This window comes from Carassius carassius, chromosome 34 (genome assembly GCF_963082965.1).
Source record: "Carassius carassius chromosome 34, fCarCar2.1, whole genome shotgun sequence".
Taxonomy (NCBI): domain Eukaryota; kingdom Metazoa; phylum Chordata; class Actinopteri; order Cypriniformes; family Cyprinidae; genus Carassius; species Carassius carassius.
The window spans coordinates 14,549,674-14,568,930 of NC_081788.1; the positions used below are offsets into that span (position 1 = coordinate 14,549,674).

The 19,257-nt window shown below is 36.8% G+C and overlaps 1 protein-coding gene across 4 annotated transcripts; it reads right to left on the minus strand.

Annotated features, from left to right (window-relative positions):
* Nucleotides 1–5,930: 5,930 nt before the first annotated feature.
* On the minus strand, nt 5,931–19,257 carry LOC132114458 (synapsin-1-like). Of its 4 annotated transcripts, none has more exons than XM_059522586.1 (14): nt 18,365–19,257; nt 17,180–17,237; nt 16,351–16,442; nt 15,879–16,035; nt 14,458–14,547; nt 12,964–13,026; nt 12,660–12,802; nt 12,462–12,536; nt 11,705–11,807; nt 11,476–11,607; nt 10,599–10,671; nt 9,081–9,690; nt 7,167–7,200; nt 5,931–6,527 (listed from the first exon to the last, which is right to left on the minus strand). In XM_059522586.1, the coding sequence occupies exons 1-13, from the start codon at nt 18,667–18,669 to the stop codon at nt 7,185–7,187; spliced, it is 1,917 nt and encodes a 638-aa protein (XP_059378569.1). In that variant the 5' UTR covers nt 18,670–19,257; the 3' UTR covers nt 5,931–6,527; nt 7,167–7,184. The 4 variants fall into 4 exon arrangements, with proteins under 4 accessions (XP_059378569.1, XP_059378567.1, XP_059378568.1 ...); XM_059522584.1 differs by lacking the exon at nt 7,167–7,200 and having other exon boundaries at nt 5,931–6,565; nt 18,365–18,715; nt 18,988–19,256; XM_059522585.1 differs by lacking the exon at nt 7,167–7,200.

Sequence of the window (19,257 nt, forward strand, 5' to 3'; positions counted from 1 at the left end):
GGCAGCTCCTGGATTTTTTGTTGTTGTTGTTAAATAAATTCTAAAATCACTCATACTTTCATTGTCATTTTTATTTGGTTTAATATAAAAACTGTAAGCAGTCTTTAATACACATATTTAGGAAGTTGTAATTCTGTATAAGTGTAAATATATATATATATATATATATGTATGTGTGTGTGTGTGTGTGTGTGTATATATGTATGTATATATATATTCTAACATGACTAGTACCGGCTAGGTGTCGGCATGATTGTGACCCAGTGTTGGACCAGTGCTGGCTAAGTGTACCATTTTGATTGGCGTGATTGTTGCACAATCAGGTAGTGTTGCCTCAGTTTCAGTACCCAGACTCGGACCAGTACTGGCTACGTGTTTCATTTCTCGTAGGTGTGATTGTGGCCCAGTGCTGGTGGTGTTGGCTCTGTTTCAGTACCTAGACTCAGGTCAGTTCTGGCTAAGTGTTTCAATTCTTGTTGGCATGATTGTGGCCCAATGCCTGCAGTTTTGACAGCCGGACTCGGGCCAGTGTATCTGGGCCGATTCATCCCATGTCCATGCCAAGTCTGGCAACCGCAGCCGGGCTGAATTAGTTCTTCCTGCCTGCTGGATCTGGGCCATTATAGGGCCAAACCATTTTGGCTACCTGGGTATGCTTGTACTTATCTTGCTACAGAAACTAAATTCAAGCTCTGCAAGGATAGGGAAATTAAACAGAGAAAGAGAGGGAAAAGAGAGCTACTGCAATCATTTGATTATGCTCTCTCAAACTTGCAAAGGTTATGTCAATTAGCATCCACAGTATGGTCACAATATGAGGAAGTGAGTGTGCAAATGTGCCTTTTGCCTGCAGGGCCACCACTTTTGCACTTCTTTTAAGGATGATGTGTACTGTACACTCCTCAGCAGATGAACACATGAAACCTTTTTATCTGAAAAGCAGGGGGAAATATGATAAAACAATCTAGCCCCTGAAATATTGATTATATATTATATAATTTGTTCAGTAGTTCTGAATAGCATGTATGCAACGATATAAGGGTTATTTATAAGGGTAAAAGATTAGCAATCAGGCATTTGAATGCAATGCAACCAATTGGCTGAAAATTCTGAGTAGTCTGAAATCTGTAATTATAGATTGCTATTGCGGCCTAGATAGAATAATAAGATATATAATCTTTAATAAATGTATTAAAATAAAGTTTAATTTCTAAAAATACATAAAATTAAGGAAGTAAAATATTTTTTTTTCCTTCCAATAACTATTGTTTTTGTTTATTAAAAAATAAATAAAACAAAGGGTGGGGCCTTTTAACAGTGTGTTGAACAATGCTAAGCTTTTGCATCAATAAGGTTGCGAACCACTGCTTTACAGACAATGGCCTTATCTCTATGTTACGGTGGAGGATCTGCAAATAACATTAACAAACATTTCCTTTCATAGTCCAGATAAATGTAAAGGGTAAACATAAACAAAAATGGATCTGCCTTCTAATTAAAATCGACCTTATCCACCTCCCACTTCCTGGAGCACACTGTTAGTTTTCTTGTCATTTATGGGGCTGAGAACTGAGCAAGACAATTAGCTGTTTGGGATTAACAATAATTGCTGGGCTGCTTTCAGACTTGATGTTATAAGTTTAAAAAGTTTTCTTGTCACTGGAAATTGAGAGAGGGTTATTTGTTTAAGAGAAATGCATGAGAATAGACACTGCTGATGAGCAGTCAAACAGAGGTCCTGACCTGGCTTTGAGGAATGTAATTATAAGCTCACAGCTCACTACAGTGAGTGACAGTCCTCTTGTGTGCTCAGTTTTCTATTTTCAAAGGAGACCGTGCCTGTGAGACAACAGCACAGATGGGGCCTATGTACTACCATCATTGTTTTCACTTCAGGGTCTAATAAAGCCTTGCATGCTTCTGTAAAGCACAGTATCACATACTCTTAGCTTCATTTTACCACTCAGAGTTATACATAACATCATAATATCTCCCTTGCCAGAGGCTAATTCAGATTGCATGAACAATACAATAGTTGTGGGCATAATGGCATCTGGTATCAGAGTAGTCCAGACACTGAATGGAAGAGATGTCTCTGCTTGATTGCATTACATGATGTGCTTCGATATATAAAGAGCCTTTCAGTGATAAAGAGTGAGCTTTAATTCAATATGAATGAACAAATGTCACAGACCACTAAAAATAATTATACGCCACAGCACAACTAATGCTTTTATTATGAATAGATTGTATAAAAGAAATCAAACGAATTGCAGTTGCTCAGTAGTAGTGTTGAATATGGGGGGTGTGGGGGGTATGAAAATGTCTCAATAAATGTAGCTATTGTCACAATTCACTTAGGAGAGCATGAAACGAGGAGTTCTTCAATATCACAGTCTTTTAATAATCCAAATCACAAGGGTAATGTAGCAGACACAGGAACACGTGGAAGGACATTCAAGAACCGACAAACACAAACTAAAAGGACTACAATGGAGTCAGGCAGTAGGCTATGTATTACACAGCAAATTTCATAAATGGTGCTTAAAAATGTTGCAGATCTGCGCCACACTGTGGTGATACTGAGTAACAGCTTCTCTTGCACTTGAGACGCGACTAGATTTTTTTTTTTTTTTTTTTTTTTTTTTTATAACTGCTGTAAATTGCAATGCGATTATAACTTAAATCTACGTGTTTAAAATTGTATTGGAGTTTTGGAATCGATTAAAAGTTTTGAATCAGAATGACTTCGACAGGGCTTTAACCTGAAATATTTGGATTTGTAGAAAGTAGCCTACTATTGTAACTTCATTAACGCATTTTCATTACGAGATAGCGCTAATCATGTCTCACATTCGAAGATGTTTCAAAATGCCGATTAAAAACTTGTAACAGAGAGCATATTTTATATAAACGTTACCTTAATCTTAATAGGCTATATGTGTGCAACAACTGCAAAGCGTCCAATGTGCAAACGATATGATAGACTGCATCATATAGCGATTTGCTGCCGTCTGACGTTTTTCGCTTGATATTTGCTTAAGGCCTAAGATAATTTTCGGTGCTCCTTTTTGGTCATTTTGAAGTTTGACAGAAACAGTCCTCGTTTGCTTTACGTGAGATAGCGTTGTTATTCTCCAGAAATTGTATTTAGAAATCAGAAAGTCATGAAAGAAACAATGAGGGTGAGTAAATGATTTCATCATTTATAATTTGTGGGTGAATTATTAGTTGTGCCATATGTTGTAATGTATCTTGACAAACATAAACAGCTTGCAGGTTGACTATATACAGATGAGAGGGAGAATGTTGTTGCAGGTGTGAGAATTGTGGTTCGTCCATGTCATGTCAGAGATATGGAAGGAAAAAAACGAGTTAACGTTTTGAATCAGTTTAATCAGTATAAATCTTTCACTGAATCAACTCACTGAATTAATTCCATGTCATCACATCTTTAGCTTTCTTCAGTTAGGCATTAGGCTATATTTATGATTAACATTCCAAACAAAGGATGTTAACATAAAAGAGAAAGGAGATGCATATTTATTTGATAGACTTTATTGATTTTGTGCACATTTTAGCATAGTAATTTGACACCATTATTAAGCTACATCGAAGATCACATCAAAAGTTGCATTTGTTGTGTAATACTACACGATGTTTAACAATATTTCTCATATTAATAGAATTTAAGTCTATAATTTTATATATTTGTAATTTAATTTTATATCTTTCTTTTCTACAGTTTTAGGCAAGCATGAACAGACAATAAAATTCACTGAGAAACAGTCAAACCTATTTAGAAATTATGATCCATTTGAATACATTTTCTTTAAAAGGAGATAATTATTCTTAATATAAAAACAGAAAGTACACAAATGTAAAATATGGCAAAAAAAAAACCACAAACTGTGAAGTACAAACCGCAGGCATGGGTTCCATAAGTACAGCAAAATTCAAATAATTTGTTCCTCTAAAACTTACGGAGCCCTGCACATGACATGCAGGAAAAAATTGTGGGCTAAATCGTGCGCACGATTTACTAATTAGTTTCCTCAATGTACTAAAACGTGCGTACGATTTACAATTGCGTTCCCTCGATTTACTAATTCGTTCCCTCAATGTACTAAATGTGCACACGATTACTATTGCATTCACTCTATTTACTATTTCGTTCACTCGATTTATAAATTGTGCGCATGTTTTACTAATTCGTTCCCTCGATTTGCTAAATCATGCACGTTTTAGTACACTGAGGGAACGAATTAATAAATCGAGGGAACGCAATAGTAATCCTGCACATGTTTTAGTACATTGAGGTTAGTAAATCGTGTGCACAATTTATTTCTTTTTTCTTGCATGTCATGTGTGCCCCGCCTCCGTAAAAACTTGATTGCATCAGTGATAAAGTTATTTATTAGACATTCATTAAAGTCATCATTTAACATACATACATATATATCCTAATTGGTAAAAACATGACCACACAGAAGAACACTGAAAGTTTGCCTGAGCCACAACAATATCATGGAGGACCATCTAGATAACCACATATGTGAACCAAGCTACTTACATTGAAGATGACTTTTAATAACTGCATTTGTCACAAAACGGGTCAAATAAAGAACACAGACCTGATAGGTTTAGTTTACAGTGGACGATATTGCACAACCTAAATCACATCTGACTGAAGTAAAATCGTTGTCTTACTCAAGACCCACAACGATCACCTTTTCAGGATCAAATCAAATACAGGGCGTTTGCACCGTTTGTTGAGTTAAGATCTGTACAACACTTCTATTTGGTTTAGACAGTTCATGGTACAACATTACATTATACATATATATACACATTAATGCACCATTTGTCACAAAAGGATCACTGAGAATACACAACAGGCTGGTGAGCGGGAAAGCAGGGAGGATTCAGGATTGGGTTGGGACTCCTGGAATGGCCTTGACTAAATATATTGCCTAGTATTGGGATGTTTTATCCTCACCTGTGGAAGACACTGTCAGTTCAGCTCTAAACTCCTTGGGTATGGCGTTTCAGGAGTAGTTGGTTTAGGATCCACATTGTGTAACTGGGATCACACTGGGGCATACTAAATGCAGTTTAGTCTAAAACCCAACATGTGACAAGCATCTCTTCTAAAGATGACCTTTTTGTGAAGACATTTGCTGCTGATGGCATCCTTGGCTTTGTATTTTGGCTTTGCATTTTCATTGGGCCCAAGTTTGATGAACAAGCAGCTCTAAACACCTACATACTCATCCAGGCATGCAAAATATACCTTCTCTTGATGCAACAAACCTCCTGAGCTTTCACCCATCTTATATGTTCTCAAGAGTTACAGTGTTAGTGTGCAAACATGTTTATGTAAGGCCCTTTACTGGCCTTCGCAATCAATAACTCTATACAGTAATGGGTTGGAAGACCTGATCAATGACACTAGGTCATTGCGTCTTTCTCTTCAGGACATCCCTGAGACATATGTGATTGCACAAAACCAACCTCTTTTTGTATGCCTATCTGTCTAAGGCATATTAAACATGTTGAAGGGTGTACAATTGTGTTTCTTGTCAGGAAAAGGGACGTCAGGGAAGCAGCGACAGCTTGCTCACGAAAATGAAACAACATTTTCACTACAACAACTTTATCTAGGTGCAACAACACAACACAAAGCAAGACCACCCACAGTGTGTGACTACGTTCTCCTTAAGTGACATGCAAGTAACACAAGTGGCTAGCGCTAACAGCTTCAGGGTTCGTTTCGACAATGGAATCTTGTGCAAAATTTAAACAACTTCACAATGTGTTATTGCAAAATCCAAAATCCTGCTCACGCATGTAAAATATGGAACCATAAAACATTTAATTACATTACAATGTGGCGTACTGTTAAAATCATAAGATGGTGCCCCTTATCGTAAAAGAACATGCTTCAGAAAATTAGCAGACATACTTCAGATATCATATATCTGAGTGAGCGTGGCGGTGGATGGTTTTACAGCAAAACGTCCACCAAAACTTTTCATTTCCAAAAACAATCTAGGATTATTAGCTAATAATAGGAGACTGGAATGACTAGGCAAAGCACGTGTGCTAAGTGTATGCAGGTCCAGTCACTGTGTAGGTAGTGTAAAATGGTGCATGCGAGTATTTCTGTGTGTGGTATTTTATTTTCACACCTCCCTCCATCAGTTGGCCTAAAAAAACTGGGAATGTGTCTAATGAATTCAGTGCAGGCAGTGTTTCATTTATGTCGCATTGCAAATTGATGTGCACAGATCTGAAGTGCACTGCAATGTGCGATATAATTGGTCCTTCCTGTGTATAACTGACAATTGTATGTGTTTGTATGTTTTTTAGAAATGCATAACCTCTCTGTCTGTGTATGTGTTTCTGTGTCTGTGTGTGTGTTTATTCCACGGAGAAGAGGCTTGCAAAGGATTTCCGAAGGTTGCGGATGGTCTCAGCCTTGGCTTCATCCTGACTAGGACTTTGGTGCTGGGCGGCCGGCGTTTCTGGAATGTTGAATGTATTGGTAAGAGACTGGGATTTGCTACAAAGAGAAGAAGTGGCAATAAAGGAGAGGAAGAGGCTATTAAAGTCATGCAGCAAACGCATGGAGATGGCTCTATAAAGGATTGGCAGAGAAAAATAAATAAGCTGTGAGAGAAAGAGAGAGACTGAATTTATATGCTTTCTTTTGTGTCGTTCATTTATGCAGTCATGATTCAAGTGCAATGTTTACATCAGCCCTTGGACTTATGAGAAATGGCATCTCTGGATGTATATACATGCACTTTACTCTGTGCCATTGTTTATTCTGGGCCACTATTCCTAAATAAAGAACCAAGTGCAAAGGCACATCTCAATAATATAAATAAATATTATGTTTTTTTTTTTGTTTGTTTGTTTTTATGGAAGAATCTGTGTTGTATTACATTAGTCACCTTAGAACTTTATTGAGAAACAGTGGTAATAAGATGAACCCATTCATACTTGCTGACAATCGCTTGACAGTGAAAATAGATCAAATGCACATTTCTATTCAGAAAAATGCACAAAATTTCCACAATCAAGTGCATGAATGGTTTGGGTGGGAGACTGAAGGGAGCCATCTTCGGCATGCAAAATACCAGATCATCTAGTGTGCATACTTCTGTATCTCTATTGTTTTAATTAGGCGTCTGCCTATATGTATAAGCCACATTCATCATGATAACCATTATTTTCAAATGTCATGTTCATTATTATCATCAACATTATCAAAATCTGTTTATTAATATTTAAGGAAATTTAAGTTACAGTATGCTTTGCAGAATCTGTTAAAGAGCTTTTGGACATGTTTATCCATTCATTTCATTTCATCCATTCTGTTGCATACTTGGTAGTAGCCAATACATCCATGGCTAAAATATGGAATATTAAATTATTAGATTATAGATTTGGGGGAGTTAAACATAAAGATGATTTCAAGTTATTTTCCATTAGGCTTTATCCAATTTGAACTTGCACCATTCCTATTATGAAATAGGAAGATGTTGTGATGGCTATGTGAATTAGTTAGAACAACACAGGGTTTAATGGCATTGTAAGTGGCTGGCAAGTCAAGAAATGCCCAATCAGACCAGTAATTAGCTGGTCACCATCTAGTCTCTTATATTAATAAAATAGCATTACCATGACATCACTGTGTAAAACATAGGTTTTCTGATTAATCACAATCTTTATCTGATCTATCCTTTTAATCTTTATCTGATCTAATCTTTATCTGCTTCTCATCCTTTAGTTGTCACTGTGTTCTTACTAAGGCATTTAACTGCATAGTTTAGGCTGTTCATTTTCAAAATAAAAATTGTTTAAATATTTTTTTTAATTATGTGCTGTACTGTTCAAGGGTTTGGGGGCAGTTTGGTCGTTGTTGTTGTTAAAGAAAATAATACTTTTCAGTAAGGAAGCATTATATTGATCAAAAGTGACAGCTAAGACATTTATAATATTACAAAATAATATTACAAAAAAAATCCTGTTTCAAATACTCTACATGCTGTTCTTTTGAAATTTCTATTCATCAAAGAAACTTACAGTTTCAACGTTGATTAGGGCTGCACGATTATGACCAAAAAATAATAATAATTGTTGATTATTGCCTTGAAATTGTATTTGAGATTATTAATAAGGATTATCACAATTTACATGTTTATATCATTGTCTGAAGCAACTGCATGCCATATTTTTTGCTGAAAATAAGCATGCTGAAAACACAAAATTATTTTTTTAATTGTTTTTCTATAGTATCAAGCCTAAAATGAGAACAATACATTGGATTGGATTCTTCTTTAAATAAAAAAGTAAAAATATGCATGATATTATAATTTTATACTAAGATTAAAACAATGGAAAAACCCTTAAGATAACCTGTAGAAAAAAAAACATATCTTAAGCACACAGAATAACATAAGTGAACTTTGAAAAAATAATTGGCGCTTTGAGCGATCACATAATTGTGGCATTCGTAATTGTAATTGCGATTACAAATTCGATTAATTTTTGCAGCCCTTATATTGATAATAATAATGAAATGTTTCTTGAGCATTAAATCAGCATTTTAAAACAAGACTTCTTTCAAAAACCATTACAAGATCCTTATTGAAAACTGACCCAGACTTTTGAATAGCAGTGTTAGAAAATAAGCCCCCGCAAATTGTACCCACATTATTTGAGTATACAGTAGAATATAATCAAATTCAGCGCTTTAAGAATCACAATCAAACCAGGAGGTCTGTATTTAAAACCAACCCTATACAACATTTACCCTGATAGGTTTAGCCTATTTCACACAGTCACTGTCAATCAATACCATCATCTTGTCATGTGAGTTAAGAATTTTACGATGTAGCAGAGGAGAATGGCCACCATCTACCTAGTGTAGACATTTGCGTGGGTAATGAAACATCATCAATAAATGGAAAAACATGTCCAGATGCTTATGAATCATAAAAACCTCCACATCTAGTCAACTGCACTTACAAATTTCAAGTTAATATGACAGAGGACAAAAAACATCTTACTTAAGCTGTGGTGATCCTCTCAGAGCCGGGTGATCAGGACTTGGCTTCTGAGGAGGTGTAGGTTTCTGCTGCAAAGGAGGTCGTGCACCTCCTGGGCCTCCTAGACCTCCCTGGCTCTTTGCAGTTGGCCGTGGTTGCTGAGTGGTAGGAGGGAGAGGACTGCTCTGCGTTTGCAGGGGTGGTTGAGGGACGTCCTGGGTTGGCTGTGATCCACCCTGGGATGGCTGCCTGGTTGGCTGGCCTTGTCTTGGCTGCTGAGGCCTCTGCTGAGGCTGACCAGCTGGTTTGGGACCCTGGCCACCAGTTTTAGGCCTTTGTGGTTGCTGTTGGGGACCACCTTGCTGGGGCCTCTGTGACTGAGGAGAGCCACCCGGGCCACGCTGGGCAGGACCCTGTGCCGTAGTGGGCCTCTGCTGACCTGAAGCCCCTTGACTGGCTTGTCGCTGTGGGGGTTGATTTGGCCGGGTTTGTTGGGTAGGAGGGTTCTGAGCAGTAGGACTGGTCACAGACTGGGTTTGGGCAGGGGGCTGGCCCTGGGGAGATGGGCGCTGCTGTGGTGGGGCTCCTTGGCGGGCAGCAGTAGTGCTAGCATCTGCTTGTTGTGGACCTCCTAAAAACAGAGCTAATTTTTACTGTGTAAACAGGTTGTAATCTAAGCACAAACTATTAAACACAAACTATGAACCATTTTTACACAGTTATCCAGAGATCTATTGGTATTTAGAAATATCTGTCTTAATTTATTCACCCTCATGTTATTCCAAACCTGTATGACTTTCTATCTTCTGTTTGCTCAATATCTAAAGTCTCTGTTTTGCATACAGTGGAATTAATTAATAATTTTTCACCTTAAAGGCCTAATCACACCAAAGAAGGTTGTCATGAAAATTTGGTGCTATAAACATTTTGATTTAAATCAACAGCTGTTAACACATCAGTTCAGACCAACATGAACATGTGCTGTTGATGAAATTATTATTTTTTGTTTGTTTTTTTTACAGAGAAGTATTCTAATCTCTTTTCCATCACACCGCAAAGAACATTGGCCAACTAATAAGATTTGCACTTTTTTTATCATGCCCAGAGATGTTGCTGCAAAACTATGTCTTTGTGGCAATCACAAACAGAGTATCTTTCTAACCAATAATGAATACCAGAGGAAGAATCTCAAATCAGCAGTGAAAATACATATTGAGCAGCCTGCATCTTTTGGCGTTGAACAAAAAATATATATATATTTATTTCGTTAGAGCACATTACTAGTCTTGTAAAATCACTTTCACCTCTGGAATGGCATTTCTTTTCTGATGGCATCAGCTGAACAACAAAATCATTTTTAAAAGTACCACAAGCCACCCAGAAGCTATATTTCAAGACTTATGTGATGAACAGATCAAAACTTGGGACTTTATTCACTAAAAATATACGACATCAACTGTGTCAAACCAGCTGCAATGTGTCGTCATGTTGCATATTTGAAAACTATGCTGCATGACATTCTTTAGTGTAATCCCTTACCCTGTGGAGGAGGGCGCTGTTGCACCTGGGGGACACTAGACTGAGAGATGGATTGAGGTGAAACAGCTGGGCCCTAAAATATACAACAAACATAAGAAAGGATAGTATATCAGCAACCAAACCGCACAGAAACAGAATGCTGGCCTGGCACACATAAATTTCAGTGCACATTTTATTATTTTTAGAAACGCCTTTAGTCAAAAAATTGCTGATCATCACTATAGAAACATAAATAAATGTCTGATGCCAACAAAAGTGCGGTCATTAATTATCAGGCAATCAGTTAAACACAAATGTGGAGGGAATTAAACCAAGCGATTTGATGCAGAGGTGATGAGAAATTATGTCTGAGTCCTTAACTTGTGCATTAAAGGCATTTCTCACTCTCATTCTCTCCCACCTGTGTGGCTATGAATCATTACAATCACAGCTTTTGGAATAATGTAGAATATCAATCTATGCACTGCAATCAAAAAGGATCTCAGACTCTTGCTGTGACTACAAGTTTTGCATATTTCTGCTAAATAAATTTGACAATAAATACTGACTGTTTTTTAATGGCCAACAGGCCAGCTCAAACTGAACAGCTCATTAAAATTTGATCTATGATTTTGGAAAGAGCAAATCTTTGCACCCCTCATCAGATATTTCATTTCCAAAATGCTGCATTATGTACAACAGCACCATAATAAAACATTCATGTTCATCAGTTGCAGATAAAATTTAACATGCTTTTAGAGGCACTCACATTTTACTTGTGACACAATGCTTACAAGAAGCAACATCATATAATTTTACAGAAATGTTACCACAGGCACATTTTCCATTGAGCCTGGGTTGACAATATATGAGGAAGTTTTGAAGCGAGTCTGTTAACCTGAGAACGGACTGGAGTGGGAGCTGAAGTGTATGGCACAGTCCGGTTCATTTTAGCCACAACAAGATCAGCTATGAGAGCTCGGTCCTCATCCTGCTGGTCTCCTATGAGAGGCATTGAGCAGCCCACCACCTAACAGACACACACACAGAGCATTTGCCCAGGGCATTAAGGATATTATTATTATTATAGTTATTTTGAAAGCTATTTTTTTTACTGATGTTGTTACCTCTATGATGTAATCCCGACCATCTTTACCATGCAATGCCTCTACAGCGCATATATCAAGACCCCCGAAAACCTCAGAGCATACGTCCACCCACATACGATACCTGCAGGGAAAAACACAAATGATGACCTTATGCATTCCACTAAAAGTATCCACCCACGCTGTTGCCTAGAGTAAACAAGGGAATCAGGATTACTTCAAAACATTAATATTTGGCTTGGTATCATCGACTGCTTTGATTGAAAATCCTCTAGCAAACTAAACTCAGTTTTTTGTTTCAAAATGAACAACAACTGAACAACAATTCCATCAGTAATAGTCTTTTTTTTGTATATGTAAATGACTTTTTACATCAGTAAGATTATTAGGTTTGCACAATTTATTGAAATAAAACCAAAATAGTAACAAAAATAATTATGTATGTAATTAAGTCATATTTAGTATTTATATACAATCACAACTGTTTTGGCCAAATTACGTAGCAAGGGGCAAAAAAGGAGCTTTCTGATTTTTGCATTTTAAACCACGATCACAAATTTTTTCCAAATCGTAACCCTAATGATAATACAATTGTCTCAAAACCAATCGAGCTGCCTTGGATCCTTCTACATTCTACCTTAAATTGAGCATCAATTATGCAAAATATGTCATTTTTAGATGAGCAAACATCTAATAAGGTTATCTAATGGCATGTTATAGGAACTGTATAATATGCCTTGTGTCGTGGAAGAAGGCACATCCTGTAAGATGTGTGTACCTGTCAGACATGGCCACCTGCTCTAACATGGCTGATCCTGTGTTGGTCTTCCAGTTGCCAGATATAGATGTCCTCCTGTCCAATAAAAACAACAGCAGGTATTACACAGTGTTTTTCAATCAGTTCCTGTGATTTTGTTAAAGACATAGATTCCATCCATGTCTTATTGACATGAAAACTCTGGTTTTAGATTCTTACATGTAGGCCTTGTAATTGTCACCGATTTTCTGGATTCGGATGTCATACTTGGCGTCAATAAAAGGTTCAGATGTGGCATACGTCTTTGTCAAAGCTACAACACTAGCTATGTCTTGGAAGTCATATTGATTGTCCACTTTGACCTGTACAGAGAATTTGAATTGCACTGATACAACTGTAATCACAAAAAGTCACACAATAATATAGAAAGTTTGGGATTTCTAATTAGTTTAATGAAAGACATTTTTATCATATATTTAAAAAGCAATTGACAGGGATGTCTAAGAAAAGGTATCAGTCATACCTTTCCCATGCCAGAGTGAGCATGACCCATCTTCACTACCACAGGAAAGCCAGGTGTAGTGATCTGAAGACAAGAAAGATATATGAAGATTTTTTTAAGAATATTAACATAACATTATAATATAATATAATATTAATACAAAACGTAATAAATATTAACAAATATTAATAATATAACACTTATAATGTTACATTTCTATTTCAAATAAATGCTGTTCTTTTGAACCTTCTATTCATCAAAGAATCTTTAAAAAAAGGTTTCAAAGTTTCCACAAAATTTTTAAGCCTTCAACATTCATAATAATAAATGTTTCTCAGCATATTAGAATGATTTTTGAAAAAGACTGGAATAATGGTTGCTGAAAATTCTGTCAGCTTTGTCATTACAAGAATTAAATTATATTAAATATTAAAATAGAAAAGTTACATAAAATTGCTAATAATTTTTAAAATTTTACTGTTTTTACTGTATTTTTGATAAAATAAATTAAAGGTAGGGTAGGCGATTTTAGAAAGGATAGCGATAGCAAGTTGGCTTTGAAAGCTAGATCCCCAACCTCCTGCATAATCATGCTGCGAAGCCACGCCTCCCCTAAAACACATGAACATACTCTGTCAGAGCACAGACTAACCTGCGACACGATTAGAGAAGGCATTGGTGAAGGATTAAATGCAGTGCTGTCAGATTACCTCAAGTCACATTCACCGGTGAGAAAACATTAGAATATAATGTGCATAATGTTATTATAATGCCTTTAATTAATGCTGGAATGCGTTGATGATGTGTCATTTTTTCGCAATCAGGGTGCGCAGAGGTATGCAAATACATATTTGACAGGCAGGCAGGACAGCCAATCATAATGTTCGGACCGAACATTTTGATTGGACAAAGTTTTTTGGGTCCTTTGAATTGAATTGGTTATTAATAGGAGAGCATGTATTTGCAGTCTCTGTGGTACTTGAAAGGCATCTTCTTTATATTGCTTGCTGCAGTAATTGAAATCAGAGAGCAAAATCTTTTTGCTCAGGGACAAAATGAGCCCACTGAATTACACCTGAGTCTACTGTCCTTTATCTTAAAAAAAAGGCCAGGGAGAGAGGAAAACATTCTGGCAAAGAGTGTGTCTAGGATCATTTATGTGTGAAGACGCCTGCAGTGGAGGAATAGGAGGTGGTGGTGGCACTGTAGAAAGCTTCCCTCTCGTATTAAAACCTAAACTATATCTGTAAGAACTGTGATGTACCACACAATTAAACTAGTCTGCAGTTAATAAAATTCCAAGTCTAGACAGGGCTATAACTATGCTAAGTTTAGTGGAGCAATGCTGAACTGGGTCTTTTCTATTTTATTATTGACTGCATTCAGGCACTGCTGTCCCTGCCACAGATGGGAGCTTTGTTTGGGGTCTAGTGGACCATCTAGAGCCCTATAGCTCAGGCCTCAGGGTTTACTGGTGAAGAGGGCCAGGAGAGGGACAGATGGTTAAACACTCACCATCTCCTTGTGGTTTGGGTAATAAACCTGGTCGATCAGTGGGAACTCCTCTGGACCCAACTGCTTGTACAATCTGGACAACTGACCAAACTGATAGATGCATGGCGACCCACACACAGACATACATACATAAACATAGAAACATAGAGACATTTATTATGCAGCAATAGTTACCCCCTTAGAATTCCAGTAAAATTTGCCTTAAAGCCTAAAAAATGCATACCCAAATAAACTGCATGCTGTTCTTGAAGTATAATCATTGTTTTGGTCTTATTTGAAAGGTGACACTGTAAGTCTTACTGATACTGAGCAATAGAACTTTGAACACACTGAAAAAAGAACAAACATTCCGCCTACATTTTATTTTGGAAAAAGATGCCTGCAGATGACTATAGCCTGGAGCTATAAGCTTGAAAACAGAATGGGATCACAGCATTAAAACCTTATTGGTGGTCTGACAAAAATAATGATTGCATCTTAAAATCAGAAGAATTTCAGCTTTTCAAAGATATATGACATGTTTCGTCACAAAGTTAACCCTCAAATACATGCAGTGTACTGTGGGCGATACAGTGGAATGCTAACAGTTTAAGGATATTCAAAGCCCTTGTGATAATGCTCTGTTTAACTGGAAACATAGAAACAGAGTTCCTTTTCGACAAATCATTTTTTTCATTATCTTTTCAGTTGTTAAAAAAAAAGAAAGAAAAAAAAAACCATTTTGATTGATCGTTAAAAATCATTTTAAATTCAGACCGTTTGGGAAATAAATTTTTTCTCTGATTTTTGGAGCAGCTTGACCTATTTAATTGAAAAGAATTGACCAAAAAAATGTTAAAAGTAAATTTTTTGATTAATATATTTTTCTTTATACAATAGCAACATAAATGCATTTTATAAGATTTTATGGTAACGCTTAAAGCCTTTATATATAATGCATTATAAAATGACTTTTAATGTCTTGATTATGCCTTGTAATGCACCTTATAATGTATTTGCAATTACATAATCTCATGAATAATTGGAACCACAATTGTAATACATCAAAATATAATTTTTGCATTGTTACACCTTTAAGTATAATGCATTAAACAAAAGACAGACAAACCTTCAACTATTATAATGCATTTTAACTTTGGTTACAATTATTTATGAAAAGACATAATGCATTACAATTTATATTATTAATACCTTCGCTTTAAGGCTTTATGTAAAGTGTTACCAGTTTGATTAATTTCCATTATTTTTCCAAGCTTGGAAAACACTACTTTCTTTTACTGAGGGAATATGAAAATTTTTATTTTTTTATTATTATTATTATTATGGAAATATGTTTAAAATACATTACTACTCCCATTTTGGACACTCTAAGAACATCCCCAATTGGCTGATCAGTATAGACTAATGTATGCAGTGCTCACCACCCATGGTTTGTCACAGAAGTTGTAGACAGAGTGAATGGAATTGACACTGGGCAGACCAGCATACTGAAGTCCAATCACAATGTTCCTGTGGTCGCCATTCTTGGCCATGCTAAAAGCATGCTGTCGCACCAGCACAAAATCTGGCTTGAAACACCTAAATGACCACAGAAATGTTGGTAATTATTATCAGTAATTATACTGTGATTAATTGAAGCAAATCTATGTATTTATATAGTACAGATAGACAGTAGTATAAACAGTACATTTATTTTCTTTGATTAATCATCTAGAATGATGCTCTAAATATTATATACATTAATTCCATTAATTATTCTCATACTTTTTTTATATTTGTATAATTGTTTGCAGAATTCATCAACAAAGTAAACCCACTGAATTAAATGCTTTATATCGGCAGTAGTTTAGAAAAAACATTCTGAAAGATTTCTACAACAGATGTGAAACCTACTTTGTGATTTTGTTCCCATTGCGGATGGCCTCAATGTCCACGCTATAGCTTCCTGTTGCGTGAGCCACCAGATTAACCTCAGAGAATTCAGCCTTGAAAACCAATAACAATCACCAGATGGGATGAAAGGATCAATGTATGGGATCAGTAAAATGATCCTGTCAAAGCATTTATACTAAAACAGCACCTGAGGTCGGTGATGGGTTGCCAGTGTGGTTATGTTATAACTAAAAAAATTTTTTTAAAAGTATACCATCAATATTTCCTTTTAAGACAGGATTTTTTTTACTGACACTGTTATTAAAAAAATTTAAAACACAAAAGTGGTTTTGAATCCATGTTGTCTGGTATTCCAGATTGTTTGCCAAAGTCTTGCCTTAATCCCTATATTACTGTGTAATAATTAATAGTGTTACACATAAAACTAACTAAACATATTTTCAAGCGGTTGTTCAATAACAAAATGTTTCTTATGGTCAAAATTACTTTTGGATTATGGTAAAGCTGCTATCAAATCTATTTCGTCCATGGCTAATTATTTTAAAGGATATTATTCATTGACATAACAGATTCATTTTATTTTATCCTCGTCTAAAATCGTTTCGATCTTGCATACTAGGGACAGATTTGATATATTGCCCCATCCATTTTCAAAACACAAACAAATGCCACTGAAGAAATGACAAAGGCTCAGTATTGCAACTCAGAGTGATAACAATAATCTCTAGCCAGTTTATGTGTTTTGTTAAGTCTAGCATCTAATTCATTACAAGTATGTTGTTGAGTTGTACTGCTCTGTTAGTTTGGAAGAATTAAAAAAAAATCTCACCTGTTCTACTTTAATGTCAAATTCACCATGAACCTTCTTGCCTTTAAACACCTTTGCCCTGACGAAAGAAAGATACAAAAAGAAAACATTTTTGCAGTCGTGAGTCATAGTTAACAAAAACACATAAACTGTGTCCAAAACTAGATTATGCAACTGTGAAATAGTGTGAAAGTCATGTATTTCAAATATTCATCAAGCATGAGTTCTTTGTGTAAGGGAGGCTTATGAGTTTTGTTTCAATGTCTGGGACCATGTGATTTTAGTCGCACCGGACTATAAGTCGCATTTATTTAGACCCAAGAACCAAGAGAAAACATTACCGTCTACAGCCGCGAGAGGGCGCTATATGCTGCTTAGTGTAGACTACAGGAGCAGCATCTCTGGCAGCATAGAGCGCCCTCTGGCGGCTGTAGACGGTAATATTTTCTGTAAGTTCATTTCTCTTGGTTCATGTCAAATTAATTTTGATAAATAAGTCGCACCTGACTATAAGTCGCAGGACCAGCCAAACTATGAAAAAAGTGCGACTTATAGTCCGGAAAATACGGTAGCTGAATGGATGGATGAAATGTTGCCTCCACTAAAAAGTATCTGAATGCATATGAAATTAACTTTTTGGTTTTGTTTTTATTTCAGTATTCCAGGAAATGTCACTAGCCGTCATGGCCCCTTTTTAAATATATTTCTCAAATATTGTATACTCATATAATTCCTTGAGTATACAATAGGACATTTTGATCCATCCTGAAAATGGTTCCTATAAGTTCTCTAGAGAGTTTCACTTGTGAAAACTTCAAATTTACCTTTTCATTTTCAAAGACTTTGTGTTAACACTTTTCAGTCTACTCTTAAACCCAGCAACGCGGGACCTTTTAATCTAGACTCAAAATCTAATGGAATATGCTTGGCTATAGGGTCTCACTGCTTCTCCATTAACTGCTCCAGACTGAGTAGTGAAATGCGCACAAACACACGCGAGGGCACACCCACGACTACACGGAAGAGCGTGCCAGAAGGCCCGTATATTAATGAGTCACGACATTTGGGTAGTGACTCCTTTTGGCCTGTAAAAGCACGAGATACACCTCAGGTGCGAGCCTGAAACGTGAAACAAACACCTGAATATTCTGTTCATAAACTCCAAGTCATAGGCCTATATTTAAAATTCATTGGACCATGTCTTACCAGTCTGTCTGCTGATCATCAATGACCAGGAGGATCTTGGCATTGCTCGAGCCGATTCCTCTCTCGGTGGCCTCGTTAAAGGTAGCAGCAGCGGCGGCGGTGGTCTGTTTGACGGCGTTGGAAATGGAGGAAAAAAAGCCGGCGCCGGAAGACTGGCTGGGGGGTTGACGCCTCTCTTGAGAGCCCGGCGAAAGAACAGGGGCTGGGCTCTGCTGCGGATCGGGCCGCTGTAAATCGCTCATGTAGCCATTGGGCAAGTTGGACATGAAATTACTGTCCGATAGTCGACGTCGCAGGTAATTCATGGTGAAGATGAAAAGGGATGCGACAGTAAATTATCCCCTGTAGATTCTGCACGGCAAAAAATAAATAAAGAAATCCAAGACGATTGTAAAACTGATCAAGTATCTGATATCTAGGATGCAACCGAGGGTTTCAGTTTAAAACGACACGCGAAAATAAATGATACGCAATTCTCCAGGGTGCACCTCAAAGCAAAGGTCGTGCTTCACAACATGCAAAGCACTGCAACAAATGAAAGAAACCAAATCAGTGCTTTACTAAAATCACGATAAAATATGCGTAAATAAATGCTCGTAATAGCCTGTGACTGGTTGACTTGCATCACTGAGAATCTCGTTCAACAATTGGCATTAGGATTTCATGCTCCTTCCATTGATTTAGATGATGTTTAGGTCCTACTCCACGGGCGTGGAGAAAAACAATCCTATCGAAGAGGCACTTGTTAAAAGTGTGCTCGCTCGGTTAAGGTATAGTAATTGTCATAAATGAAACTCAGTGAGGCAAAATCTCCGGCCAGATTCTCTGCGACCCGGTTAGGGCTTCGGAGGATACAGGGATTGCATCACTCGTGCCATCCAATCCTAGTAATC

Coding starts and splice junctions, on each gene's coding strand:
- LOC132114458 (XM_059522584.1), bottom strand. CDS start 18,669: ATGAATTACCTGCGACGTCGACTATCGGACAGTAATTTCATGTCCAAC. Junction 14,548..15,878: donor TCTGTGACAAACCATGGGTG/GTGAGCACTGCA, acceptor TGCATCTATCAG/TTTGGTCAGTTGTCCAGATT. Junction 9,691..10,598: donor ACAGCGCCCTCCTCCACAGG/GTAAGGGATTAC, acceptor CTCTGTTTTTAG/GAGGTCCACAACAAGCAGAT.